General features: G+C 49.2%; 4 protein-coding genes across 4 annotated transcripts in view; 1 reads left to right on the plus strand and 3 right to left on the minus strand.

The window, feature by feature from the left end:
* Positions 1 to 2,014: 2,014 nt before the first annotated feature.
* Positions 2,015 to 3,311, minus strand: LOC120959531 (mitochondrial import inner membrane translocase subunit TIM44). Its single transcript, XM_049610740.1, has 2 exons — positions 3,291 to 3,311; positions 2,015 to 3,234 (listed from the first exon to the last, which is right to left on the minus strand). Exons 1-2 carry the CDS (start codon positions 3,309 to 3,311, stop codon positions 2,041 to 2,043), a joined length of 1,215 nt encoding a protein of 404 aa, XP_049466697.1. The 3' UTR covers positions 2,015 to 2,040.
* A 438-nt stretch (positions 3,312 to 3,749) lies between these two features.
* LOC120957292 (GPI transamidase component PIG-T) lies at positions 3,750 to 5,758 on the plus strand. The gene is made up of 2 exons (XM_040379415.2): positions 3,750 to 4,009; positions 4,084 to 5,758. The coding sequence occupies exons 1-2, from the start codon at positions 3,832 to 3,834 to the stop codon at positions 5,688 to 5,690; spliced, it is 1,785 nt and encodes a 594-aa protein (XP_040235349.2). The 5' UTR covers positions 3,750 to 3,831; the 3' UTR covers positions 5,691 to 5,758.
* Positions 5,759 to 5,796: 38 nt separating this feature from the next.
* LOC120957293 (cyclin-dependent kinase 9) lies at positions 5,797 to 7,564 on the minus strand. The gene is made up of 4 exons (XM_040379416.2): positions 7,245 to 7,564; positions 6,999 to 7,083; positions 6,675 to 6,932; positions 5,797 to 6,611 (listed from the first exon to the last, which is right to left on the minus strand). Exons 1-4 carry the CDS (start codon positions 7,415 to 7,417, stop codon positions 5,925 to 5,927), a joined length of 1,203 nt encoding a protein of 400 aa, XP_040235350.1. The 5' UTR covers positions 7,418 to 7,564; the 3' UTR covers positions 5,797 to 5,924.
* A 1,611-nt stretch (positions 7,565 to 9,175) lies between these two features.
* Positions 9,176 to 13,000, minus strand: part of LOC120956511 (abhydrolase domain-containing protein 2) — a 33,314-nt gene continuing 29,489 nt past the window's right edge. Inside the window, exons 3-6 of the mRNA XM_040378013.2 lie at positions 12,735 to 12,902; positions 12,494 to 12,674; positions 12,065 to 12,414; positions 9,176 to 11,968 (exon numbers count right to left, since the gene is read on the minus strand). Coding sequence (XP_040233947.1) covers positions 11,775 to 11,968; positions 12,065 to 12,414; positions 12,494 to 12,674; positions 12,735 to 12,902 — 893 coding nt within the window. The 3' untranslated portion in view covers positions 9,176 to 11,774. The remainder of the gene's footprint in view (positions 11,969 to 12,064; positions 12,415 to 12,493; positions 12,675 to 12,734; positions 12,903 to 13,000) is intronic.

Here is a 13,000-nt window from a genome sequence, read left to right on the forward strand (position 1 = left end):
GGGAGTATATGGATCTAGGGAGCAGAAGAGAGAGAGAATGAGAGCGTGAGAATGAGCAAGAAATGGGGGAAAAAAACTATCAACAAAAATAAACACCTTTAAGGGAACACACCGACCGTTTCCGTCGCTCGTTCGCAAGGCCATGCACGCTGGAAGCTAAACGGAAAATCCTTCCAAGCTTCTGCAAAGGAAATGATGTACGATAAAGGGTGACACATGGCACCTTCAACCTCCACACACACACACACACTCTCCTCGGCTCGGCGATCTCCGGAAAAGGCAGACGACGCTTTCCCTAACGATTACTTTCATTGCCCGTCCACCGCAAGGACCTCCAACCCCGGCCGAAAGCGGCCAAAGTGACGTTCATTCATTCAAACGGGAAGACTAACCGTAACACGGCTTTCGGGATAATTGGAAATGAAAAAGGACACTTTACACTGGCGCGTCTATTTTGTGTCGCGCTCAAAATGGTGTGAAAAGGTGTCTCCAACGAGTATGTAGTACTCCCCTGCTTTGCAAGTACCAAAGAATATATTAGATAAGATGCATCTGTCTGACGGTGGCACACAAGCACTGTGGCCTGCGACGAAGATGATCGTGACAGGTTGAATTTATTCCACCATCTTCCACACATTTGCTGTTTTGTGCGCTTATTTAATGAGCCGCGTTTACTATGCACCTCCTAAGATTGTCCTTTGCTGGTCTCAGCTTCCCGTTATACAATGCGGTCGGAATTTCTATAGCAAATAGCATCCCATGCAATTGTGTCTAGGAGCCGTATCTTACAAAGGTGCAACGCGTGTTCGGGGATAGCTGAAGGTGTCTGTACGGAATGCGATGCTGCATACTTTGCACAATGCGCTTTGCAAATGCACTTTGCATGTGGACGAAACTTAACAACCTTTTTTTAATTATTTAACGGTTGAGATGTTAAGAGATAGTAAAAAAAATAACATTTATATAAACTGTAAGGGATTTTACGTGCAATTTTTATGTCAATACGGATGAGTTATAAAATCGTTTGAAAAATGTTTGATAAGTTTGAGTTCAATATTTTATTCTATTTTTCGACTTATTTATTCATTCATTTTTTAATCCCATCTTCTATTTGACGGTGTTTAAATTTGTCTTACTATGTATGGCGAAATGGAGTTTAAGCAATTTTGACCCTTCCTCTGTTCTACAATTAATAATGTAGGTAAATGTTTGGTATAGTTCACAGCTGATTTTATCGATTTTTCCCCCAAACTTGCAAAGAAATATCGAGTTTATGGTACATCTTGTTCTTGTTGAATACTCTATTTTCTGTTCGTGTGATATGGGCAAAAGAAAATGAAACACACACGAACACAAATTTAACGTGTGATTAATCTCTAACAGAAATGCATTAGTTTTATGGAAATGATCGTATGGTGGGCAATTAAATGATTAATGTAAACAGCATGCCCTAATGAATTACTATCATATAAGAAACTATAAGCAATATACTATATGGAACGAACGACACTGAACCAACCTATTTTGCAAGAAATGGGGCGTCTACCACTAGAGCCTTTTTTCTAATAGGTTTCGATTCTTATTGTATTAATGTAAGGCCGAAAATACACGACGCAAGGTTTACTCGGGAGAGAAAAATGTAATAATGTAATGTAATTTAAACATTTTGGATTTTTTTTGAGTACTGAACAAGATGCAGCTATAGGAATACTTGAAATAATTTACTTATCCATATTCGGTGGAACAATTTGCAGATGCATGAGATCATGTAAGGGATTTGCATAAACCAAAAGATAGTTGTATAACGCTCGTTGCTCTACCGTTAACCCTGCTCTAATTTTGTTAAATTTTGCCAAATATTTAGTTCATCCTATTTGTATATACTATGCATATTATACTATTGTTTTAATGAAATAAATTCAAAAGAATTCAATGGAAAAATAATTTGTACTCTTCAAACGAATAATTTTTTCTCCAAAAGTTCATAAACAATTCCAAACAAATCGGATTTGCGAAAGTGGTGCAAAACTTGTACAATCCTCACACAAACTGTTCCCTACAATTCATCGACAGCTGCAGGATGCGCCAGGCCGCTTGCGGGTTCAACTCACTCGGATCGCGACACAGCACCCACGCATGGTGACAGCGAAAAACCTTCTCCGGATCGCCCTCGATCACCGCCGCCCCCGTACCGTCCCGCACGCACACGATCTGCTGCGCCTGAAACGTCACGATCAGTACCGGGCCCTGCTCCATCACCTGTCCCATAGCAAGCTCTACGTTTTCGATGTCCAGTAGCTTCGACTCAAACCTACAGCCCGCCTCCAGTGTCTGCACGATCGGTGTCGCGATCACGCTGTACGCACTTTCAAAACACCAATCTCGCAGGACATCTAGTTCGCCGCGCAATATCGACTCCAGCACGTTCGGTATGATATGGCGCTCGCAAAACTGCAGAAACTGTTTCGCTTCGAAGCTCGGATCGATCCGGCACACCTCGGTCAGCGCTGCCGACAGTTCGGTTTTGGAGAAAAGGTTGCCCATCACCTGACTCACCTTATCGGTCAGTGCGCGGGACGTGCGAATCGCCACGTTTTCCGACTCGTCGTACTGTATCTTCAGCGCGAGCAGCCGGTTCCAGTGCTGGTTGTTGGTTTTGAAGCTTTCCCACGACTGGTAGAATTTGCTGTCCTTGTGCAGCTCCACGGCCGTTGCGGCTGCGTTCGGTTGCACCGTCGTGCATGAGGTGTCATCGGTACCGTTTGCTAGTTCTAAGCGCTTTTGTAGCTTAGCCGGACTGCGATATACTCGCGTATCGACGCTCTGGCTGTCCAGCTCCTGCTGTACGGCTCTTGCCGTTGCACTGAAGCCTCGCAGCGCTCCAGACTGACCGATCGCTTGACCCTTCTGTGTTATCGTTTCGCTTAGCCGCTTGCCCAGCTCCGTGTCGGACGCGTCCTTTAACGCCTTTGCCATGCGGTTTTGTATTTTAGCAACATTCTGTTTCAGCACTTGGCCGCCTTTGCTTGCCTGTGATTCGACCGTGTTGAACTTTTGCCTTGCTGCCTGCAGGGCTTCCGATTGTTCGAGCTTTTGCGCTTCTTCGCGAAACTTTTGCACATTCTCTTTCACCTCTTTGCTCTTTCCGATCTCTAGTTGGACGTTTTTGAAGAACTGAGCGAAAAAGCCGGGACGCCGGGTTGAGTAACATCGTGCTGGGGTGCTTGGGTGGCACTAAGCTTGGGTGCTAAGGATGGCACGAATGAGAAGCCGGCAGGAAGCGTCCTAACGGTTGCACATATATGTTGCATTGTTAAGGAGTTTTCCGAAATTTTCACTGCATTTCCATCGTATCACAGTCGGCTTTTGGTGCACGTTCCTAGACACCTAGGCAAGAAGGATAACGTATTGCATCATTCTTTTATCCTTACAAAGGTAAACAATTACAGCTATACCCGCGCGCATCGTAGCGATTTTGTTTTAACGCAACGAATTGTCTGCTGGATTGAACGAATTACTTTAAATTCGTTCGAGCATTACTTTTATTTGCACGTAGCCAATTATTCACATAAGCAAATCCATTTTCTGCCTGGCCAACTTGATTTTGAACTGAAGCCCGCCTCATGGAAACGTTTGAAACCACGCGTAGTCTTGTTTTGTTCGTTGGGTTGTACTAAAAACTCCAAATGTCATGATGTTGACAGCGCGACGACCGTTTTAGAACAACGAAGCGAAAGAAGCGAAAAAAAATACAATCGACATAAACAAAACACGCCGCTTGTGTGCGGGCCTTGTCGTTGCCACTCCTTGCTAAGAAATAATTTTGTTTTAATGTGGAAATTACTCTCGCTATGGACCGTGCTGGTGATGGCAGGCGGCCTGAAAGGCTCAAGCGCACAGTTTTCCGACATTTTTGATGAAGAGCTGTTCATAAAACCGCTGCCGGATAAGTTCGTCTACAGCTACTTCCAGTTCACGACCCGCTGGGAGCTGGGCAAAAATGATAGCCGTACGTATTTAGTTTTGTGTTTTCATTTCTTTTTTCCTCTTAAATTAATAAATATTTCTTTGCCATCTTTCCAGTGCTTCACACTAACCTGGTGTCCCGACCGCTGGCCGAGCTGTTCCATCACTTCGGCGTGCAGGAGCTGCACCTTAGCTTCACGTACGGCCTGTGGCGGTACGAATCATGGGGCTACCCGGTGACGGATGCCGGCCCCGGTGCGGAAGTGTGGGCCTGGTTTGAACCGACCACTGACCATCGCGCCTCCATCGACCACCGGTGGAAGATGCTGTGCGGAACACTTTCCGGGCTGTTCTGCGCCTCGCTTAGCTTCATCGAGCCGAGCAACACGTTCGTGCCGGTGTACACGCTGCGACCGCAAACGCATCACTTCCCGGGACGGCCGGAACCGATCCTTCGCTATGCCGCACTGCCGCGGGAAATTGTCTGCACGGAAAACCTAACCCCGTGGGCGAAGCTGTTACCGTGCCGGTCGCGCGAGGGTCTCGTATCGCTGCTCGTGCCGGACAGCATCTACTCGAGCAATTACCACTCGCTCGGCGTGCACATCCGGAAGCTGTGCGGGGATGAGGCGTGCAGCGAGTTCCAGCTGGAGGTGAAGCAGACGGTAAGCGTGGTGCAGGATCTGCGACTGTTTGGCGGCCCGAACTGGTCCATCCGCAAGCTGTTCGGCCAGGGGATGGAGGGTTCGTGCGCACTGGCCACCACCAGCAACGTGTACGTGGACGTGACCGACAGCGAGGGGGCGCTGGAGATATCGCAGCAACCCGACGAAACGATCCTTTCGGTCAGGGGCGGAGTGCGCACGCAGCTGCACCGGTTCGACGTGAAGCAGTTTGAAGCGATCACGGCCAAGGGCCGCCGGGCCATGTTCAATGTGGCCGTAATGGACAAGCGCGATCCGAACGTGATCGTGGTGGCCGGGCCGCCGCCCCTCTACGCGAAACGCTTCATCCTGGGCGTTGGACAGGAGCGGGGCAAAATCGTCACGCAAATCACGAACGCCCACTGGGGTGCGCTGGATTTGATCGTGTTCGAAACCATCCCGTGGTTTGTGCCCGTCTACCTGCACACGCTCACCATCCGCCGGGCGGGGGGTGAGCGTATCGAGCCCGCCTTCCTGCACTACACACCGGGCGTGCAGCGGGAGCGGCCGTACGGGCTGGAGGTTGCGTTCCGCATCCCGGCCCGCGCTACCATCGAGCTGTCGATTGATTTCGACTACATTTTCCTCAAGTGGCAAGAGTACCCGCCGGATGCGAACCATGGCCACTACATTCCATCGTCGATCATCTCGCTGCTGCTGCCGTCCGCCCGCAACTACACCTCCATTCCGCGGGAGGCGGCCCTGTTCCGGGAGTCGTTCAATGCGACCCAGCTGGCCGGCTACTTTCTGCAGGTGCGGACCGAGGCGCTGCTGCTGACGCTTCCGACGCCGGACTTTAGCATGCCGTACAATGTGATCTGCCTGACGTGTACGGTGGTGGCGCTTGCATTTGGGCCGATCCATAACATCTCCACGAAGCGCATCGTGGCGAAGGGCAAGGAAAAGGACAAAGTGTCGCTCGGGGAGAAGGTGAAGCAGTTTTTCAAAATTAATAAGAAGCCAACCAAAGAGGAGCACACGGCTAGCACGGAAGACTTGAATGCGCCCGACACGGAATAAAGACATGTCCACCCTCCCATGCACCACTAGTCAGTATGGTTAGGAGAGGGGGAAGAGGAGGAAAAGGCGTGTTTTTGTTTTGTTTGTTAGATTCAATCCGAATTCATAGGAATTCATAATAAATGTATTTTAAGGGATGAAAAAAAAAACGATTACGGTGACACCACCATACGACGGGAGTCACTAAGTCTTATGTAAAGGTTAAAGGTCATGCGTTCTACAGGCGCACACAACCTAATACACCCTATCCTGGTAGCTATTGTCCTGCGGCTTGGCCTGCATGTTCACCATCTGCTGCTGGTAGTGGCGTATGTGGCCCGGCCGTCTCGGTGGCGTCAGATACTCGAACATGCTCTGCGTGTGCTGCGACAGCATCTTGCTCAAATCGCACGGCATCGGATCGGTCCAGAAGAAATCATGATTCAGCGCCGTGTCCGCGTCGATGCGCTTCTTCGGATCGAGCATCAGCAGATAGTCGAGCAGATCGATACCGTGCGGGTCCTTCACGTACGGCCGTAGCCGCTCGCGCACCTTCCGCTTGTGGCCCATCGGCAGCTCCATCTTGTGAAACAGCTCCAGGTTTTCTACATCCGCCCACACATCGTTGGTGAACGAACCGCACAGCTGGGAGATGAGGATGAGCTGCTGCTGTTCCGTCGCCCCCTGCATGATCGGCGAGCGGGTCCACATTTCGGCCATAATGCAACCGGCACCCCACATGTCGACCGGTGGCCCGTAGTTACGGTCGCCGAGCAGCAGTTCCGGCGGTCGGTACCAGAGCGTCACCACCCGGTTGGTGTACCGGTTGGGCAGCCCGTTCTTGGATACGCTGAATGCACGGGCCAGCCCAAAATCGGCCAGCTTGAGGACGCCGTTTTTCGTGATCAGTACGTTCGCCGCCTTCATGTCGCGGTGCAGGATCTGGAATGGGACGGGTGTGAGTGAGGTGGATTTGTTCTCTCGAGTGCCCAAAAACATTCGTACCTTGTTGCTGTGGATGTAGTACAGCCCGTTCAGCAGCTGTTGCATCACCTTCTTGATTTCGCCCAGATTGAACTTCACATTGATGTTCGACAGCAAACCGGCCAGATCGTGCTCGCAAAAGTCAAACACCAGATAGAACGTGGAACGGTAGCGATTCTGGGCGGTGGCCTTGGTGCGACAGATCTCGATCAGGTTCACCACATTCTCGTGTTTCAGCAGCTGCAGGATGCGTATCTCGCGCAATGCCGTAATCGGGAACTGTAAACAAACAAAGGAATCATTACTAATCATCCTTCCCATCACTTGCTACTGCTTCCTACTTACGCCTTCCTTCTCATTTTCCATCAGCACCTTCTTGAGGGCGACAAACTTTTTGGTCGATTTCTTCTCCCGCGCCTTGAACACCTCACTGGAGCAGCGGATGGTGGGGGGAAGGACGGTCGAAAGTGCGCATCAGTGAGTCATGCCCGGACAAACGGCGAAACACAAACCAAAACAGTACGTAAACGTGATGGGCATGGGCGCAGGAGGAATTAATCGGCGGGCAAAGACAGCCACGCAAACACTCACCCGAACGTTCCCTGGCCGATTTTGGTCACCTTTTCATACTTGCTCGACTCGTCGCAGTACGGGAAGTCGTAGTTTTCTATGTACTTCTGCTTGTCCGCCAGGCTCAGCATGGTGCTCGAGGTCGACATTTGTCCGCCGCTGGTGCCGGTGCTGGTGTGCTCTGCCGCACTCATACCTCGACCGGAGCTGCGGTGCAAAAGGAGGGGAAAGTTCTGTTTCCTGCTCTAACAATTTCGCTGCGAAAAGTTTGGCTTTCTCGTGTACGTGCTTCGGATGTTGTTTGTGTTTGCTGCGGTGCTAGTGATGGTTGCGTTGGGATTGTGACACTGTAGCGGAACGTATGTTCCGCAGTGTCAAACAGGGAACGGTTGCTATCCGGGACGTTGTTCCGTGGGATTGAGTTTTGAATGGTACGTTATTTAAATTTAGCTATTTTTAGAGCACTAACATGCGATGCAGGAATTAGCTTTGAATTTGTAACAGCAAAGGAAAAGGACTAATTATTGCAAGAAAAGTGTAAAAATCAAACCTCAATTTAGTTATCCCGGCCTTAATGGCGGACGCCTCCACACCAACTTGCCACCTCAATTTGGGCCTACCACGTCTCCTCTGTCCTTGTGGACGGCCTAAAAAGACTTTACGGGCTGGGTCGTCCGTTTCCATGCGTTCAACATGGCCAGCACACGCTAGATACGCTGCACGAGGTCGCCGTATATCTCGTACAGCTCGTCATTATAGCGGCTCCTCCATTGTCCTTCCACACATACGGGGCCAAGTATCCTTCTGAGCATCTTCCTCTCGAACGTGGCTAAGAGGTTTTCGTCAGATTTGGGCAGTGTCCATGGCTCAGAGGCGTATATGGGTATCGGTACTATATAGGTACTATATAGTCCTAGCTTCGTCCGTCGCGACAGGTTCTTTGAGGTGAACTGATTTTTCAGGCTGTAGAATGACCGGTTGGCAGCCAGCATCCTTGCGCGCAACTCAGTTTCCATGCTATTGTCGTTGCTGACCTTTGACCCAAGATAGGTGAAGTGTGGGACGACTTCAAAAGTGCGTTCACCTATCTGTACGTCATGCCTACGTAGATTCTGATTATTTGTTGGTAGGTCCGCTGATGTTGCCACCATCAGTTTGGTATTTGCGTCGTTCATCTGCAATCCGAGGTTCTCTGCCGCCTGCTCGATCCCTTGGTAGGCTTCTGGACTACATAGGAGAGCCGCAGACCAATGATGTCTATATCATCAGCGTATGTCAGGATCTGGGTTGACTTATAGAAGATGGTTCCCGTAGTCTCCACCCTCGAGTCGCGGATGGCCCTCTCTAGCGCCAAGTTTAATAGGAGACAGACAAGCCCGTCCCCCTGGCGTAGACATATGGTGCTAGCAAAATTCCCTCAGAGTTTTCCATCTACCTTCACCTGGCAAGTGACGTTGGTCATAGTCATTCCAACTAGTCTTATCACTTTGGCCAAGATTCCAAAAGAGCTTATAGCGTCGTACAGTTTTACCCTGGCTATGCTATCATATGCGGCTTTAAAGTCAATGAAGAGATGGTATGTGTCGTGTCCATATTCAGCCATCTTCTCCAAGATCTGCCGCATGGTGGTTGATTTTCTGTTTCGGAATCCTCTTGGATTGAACACCGTCATACCCCTGTAATTGTTTCAGTCCCACCTATCTCCCTTCTTGTATATAGGGTAGATGATCCCGCACCTCAGTAACAATTTGATGAATCTCGTTTTCTAGTCGTGCCTCTCTATTCTTGATCACTACATAAAACCTTAATGTATCGTTTTTAGTACAACTGTAAATTTAGTAAATACTTTAGTAAATAACAACACGATTGCTTCTGAAGTGCTTCGACGACTGGCCTACACAATAAAAAAATTAAACAATATTTCTTTCCATTTCTCAAAAGTAATCGCCACGTTTACACAATCAATATTTTATTCAGTAAGAGCAGTTCCAGCTTTGTTGCCACCATTTTTTGCTTCGTCCCCGATCGTACTGTCCCACTGGAACACGCGGGCACGAGTGCTATATCGATCCAAAATGTCCAACCGCACGCTCTAGAGCCAATGGGGGGGGTAAAACTTCGATCTTCGGTTTAATTTTTGTCCTGTATTTGTTGTCACGCACCTTGCGCCTATTTTCGCTTTCCCTTGCCTATAACAAACATTTCAACAAGTCGTCTGTCTGTCTATGTTTATTGTACGAAAATACACCCCACCTCACACCTTTTCGCTTACGGCCGCTATTTACGCCGTATACTATCGTAAGGTAAGTGCAGCGTAAAACACTTTTCACGTAAGTAAGCACAATAGTAGCTTCGAAAAACTCACACAAGAGCGCGGAAGGAGTTGATATAAACGTCGAGGGGATATCTTCTCTCGTCCATAAAAAGGCAGTTTGGAGATGAAATCTGGGTAAAAATCCATATGATAATATTTTTTTTTGCTTCGATTTTGGTTGGGTATTGTGGAATGTTGTTCCGTACTCTGCCCTGTTGTTATTGTTTCACGCTTCGCTTCACCCTTTTCGTCGCAGTTAACTAATCAATAATTTAATCGAGAAATTCGTTCATTCAGAAGCAGTTTTTGAGCAGTACGTACGCATGGAGGAGAAACTAGCAATTTTTCTTAGGAATAACATGCCTAAAGAGGATTACAAACACACACGCACCACCACTTCTTCTCAAACTCTAAGCAATCAGTCAGTGATTTAGCTTGCCATCATATCACCTTCAGCTTATTCGGCGGGGGGTTCGACTACAAGCAGAAACCTTGCGCAATAATGCACCAAAAACACACACCCTAAGTACGCGTGATGATGATGAAACCGTTCCCGATTCCTAGCGAAATTTGCATCTTCTTGCGCCGCTGACCCTACGCACTATTTGGTGATCCCTAAAAGTGTGGACGTTAAAACACAAAAAAACTGCATTACCTACACAACAGGCAACAATAGCACAAAAACAAAGCTGACTACGCAAATGCGCCGCGCACTCAACGTTACCGGCAAGCACGTTTTTGGCTGCTTTTTCTCTTCCCCTTATCTGACCTTATTTTTGATAACTTTAGTTTATCCTTTGTGTTTTTCGCCGGGAAACGCTTTACTTTGCTTTTCTCTTTTTGAATGTTGCAACAGCAATTTTGTTTTGTTTTTTTTTAAATAACATCTATCACAATATACAATATATTATTTTACGAGCTATCCTCCTAGAGTAAAAATTGGGATCGCCAGCCATGCGGCACTCCCTCACTCGGCTCCTTGTGTGCTGCACATACGCACACACACACCGCAACAAACACATGTTGGTGTTTTTTTATACTTTTGCTTCGGAATTCCGAAAACGTTTAAGCAAACGTTGTTACACTTGTTCATGATTAATCATCATTTCGTCCCGTGTCTCTTGGCGTATGCACCACCCCATACCATGCTGCGCAAAGTGTGCGCGTATTGTGTGCGCAATTATGAGGAGTACACATCGATTAAATACAAGAACACACATACACACACACACACGCAGAGTAGTGAGCCTCTCTTTCCCTGCACTTTTGCGTTAAAACATATTTAGCGTTAATACTCGCAGCAGGACACACGTTTGGAGGCATCGATCTGTATGTCGCGATTAAAACGTAGAAGAGTGCATGTGTGCACGTGTTTCATCATCTAGAGATATTTTAGCATTAGCGCGATATTGACATCCACGATGGACGAGAAAACAAAAATAAGCACGTGTAAGATGTAGGGGGATCAAGAAAATTAAACAAACAGAGCGATGCACACACTGGACAGAGAGTAAATGGGGGGAGTGGTACTTATCTTAACTAGTTATACCCTAGGGCGGGGTTAAATGGGGAAATATGAGCAGTATAGTATATAGTGTATATATATTCGAAAACCGGGACGTGGTGTATCCCGCGCATCCCGTGTGCCAGCGCCAGCAGAACACAAGAGCGCTCCTTCCTCCTGCTGTAACGTTAATGCGCGCTGGATATACTGCTTGTATTGTTGAAGTTAATGCTTTCATGCACACACACACACACCCACACACACGCAGCGCCCTCTCAATTCCATTCCCAACCACACCACGCGGGATATGATGCTGCTTTAAGGTGGTTGGTTGGTTTAGTAGGTATAATAATTTGTGCTCTGTGCTTCCTATTGCTTCAGAAGCCATTTTTGCGGTAATTTGTATCCATTCGTTCGACCATTCCCATTCGTGTATACCATCCCGGCATGCACCAGTTGGCCCCGCCGTACGCTCATTAGACGCCCCGTTTTCACCGATGTTTGCTCGTTCGCGAGTAGTTTACGTCGGTGTATCGGCTGTAAATTCGACCCGCGGCTTCGAGACGAACAGCGAGAGGAGCAGCTTCAGCACGGCCACAGTGACACCGCGCACCGAGGGCGCAGCTGAGGGCAGGACGGCAAACAGCAGCCCCCACCGGGCCCTACCGTAGTCGAGCAGCTGGGCTGGGCCGCCGGCACCGGCACCGAACGAAGGGAATGGTGCTAGCGAATCTTAAATCACCATCGAGGAGGAGGCCGTCCGCTTCGCCACCAGCAAATCGTTGTGCGACATCACGATACCGCCGATCAGTGACACGACCGCCCGGTCGAGCCAGGTGACCGGGTTCGGGTAGACCAGCCCACCCTCGTAGAAGCCGAGGTGGCCACCGTTCGCCAGCTCGACGTACATCGTTTGGTTGTGGGCAGCTAGCAAATGCAGAGGAAGAAATCGTTGTTTTTCAGATTCGTGGCGAAGAGCAAAGCAAACAACCCAAAAAACAAACCCCCCACCCCATTACTTACAGGCAAACTGTTTGACCGGTTCGAGCAAATTGTCCGGCACGAGCGGATCGTCCCGCGCGTTCACAAACACCATCGGGCGCTGGATGTTAGCGAGATAGTTGAGCGACGAGCTCCAGCTGTACATGTCCTTCACCGTCGGGAACTGGTGCACCCGGCGCGTGTACGCCTCGTCCAGCTCGGGCAGCGTGGCGGCCGCGGCAATGTCGCGCTCGTTCAGCTGATACCGCTGCTTGATGTCGTCCGACAGCAGTACGTGCCGGTGCTTCATGATGATGCTCTTCACGTTCTCCGTCAGCACGTACAGGTAGAACCGGTGGAAGTTTTGCCACTTCAGCAGCCACTGGGTGGCACTGGAAGGTGCACCGAATGAGAAGAAGCAAAAAAACATGCATTACAAATCCTTCGGAGGGAGGAGAGGATTACACTTACACCACCGCATTGTAGCCCTGGCAGATCGAGACGCCACCGATGATGTTGGCCGGCCGCTTCGCCTCGCCGAGATACTTGGAGATGAGGTTGCCGCCGAGCGAAAAGCCAACCGAGACGATGTTCGTCGTCGGGTACTTCTTCAGCAGGCTGTTTATCATCGCCGAGTAGTCGTCCGTGTGGCCTGCATGGGGTGAAAGCAGTTAGCGTTCGTTCTTCATTGCTCACAATTGCGCTTGCTTACCGTAGGTGAAGATTCGGCTCGATGTCACCTGCACGCTGTCGAGGACGCCGATATGATTCAGCACCGCACACCGGTACCCGTGGCACTGGGCGTAGTGCACGAACGTGCGGATGTACACCGACTCAGACGAGTTGCCGATGCCCGGACAGATGGCCACGGTAATGTCGTCTGTGTATTTGCAAAAAAAAGAAGGGAAGGAAACATGCACATTGCATTAATGAAGCGTCATTTTTGCGGGAAAGCCCATTAACCCATTGCGTGCACAC

This window comes from Anopheles coluzzii, chromosome 3 (genome assembly GCF_943734685.1).
Source record: "Anopheles coluzzii chromosome 3, AcolN3, whole genome shotgun sequence".
In the NCBI taxonomy this organism is placed as follows: domain Eukaryota; kingdom Metazoa; phylum Arthropoda; class Insecta; order Diptera; family Culicidae; genus Anopheles; species Anopheles coluzzii.

Excerpts from the sequence above, each read along its gene's own strand:
- LOC120959531 (XM_049610740.1), bottom strand. The coding sequence starts at position 3,311 with ATGCAACATATATGTGCAACC. Across the intron at positions 3,235-3,290 it reads TGCAACATATATGTGCAACC|TGCCACCCAAGCACCCCAGC; the intron begins GTTAGGACGCTT and ends ACCCAAGCTTAG.
- LOC120957292 (XM_040379415.2), top strand. The coding sequence starts at position 3,832 with ATGTGGAAATTACTCTCGCTATGGACCGTGCTGGTGATGGCAGGCGGC. Across the intron at positions 4,010-4,083 it reads GCTGGGCAAAAATGATAGCC|TGCTTCACACTAACCTGGTG; the intron begins GTACGTATTTAG and ends CCATCTTTCCAG.
- LOC120957293 (XM_040379416.2), bottom strand. The coding sequence starts at position 7,417 with ATGAGTGCGGCAGAGCACACCAGCACCGGCACCAGCGGCGGACAAATG. Across the intron at positions 7,084-7,244 it reads ATCGGCCAGGGAACGTTCGG|TGAGGTGTTCAAGGCGCGGG; the intron begins GTGAGTGTTTGC and ends CCGCTGCTCCAG. Across the intron at positions 6,612-6,674 it reads ACTACATCCACAGCAACAAG|ATCCTGCACCGCGACATGAA; the intron begins GTACGAATGTTT and ends GTCCCATTCCAG.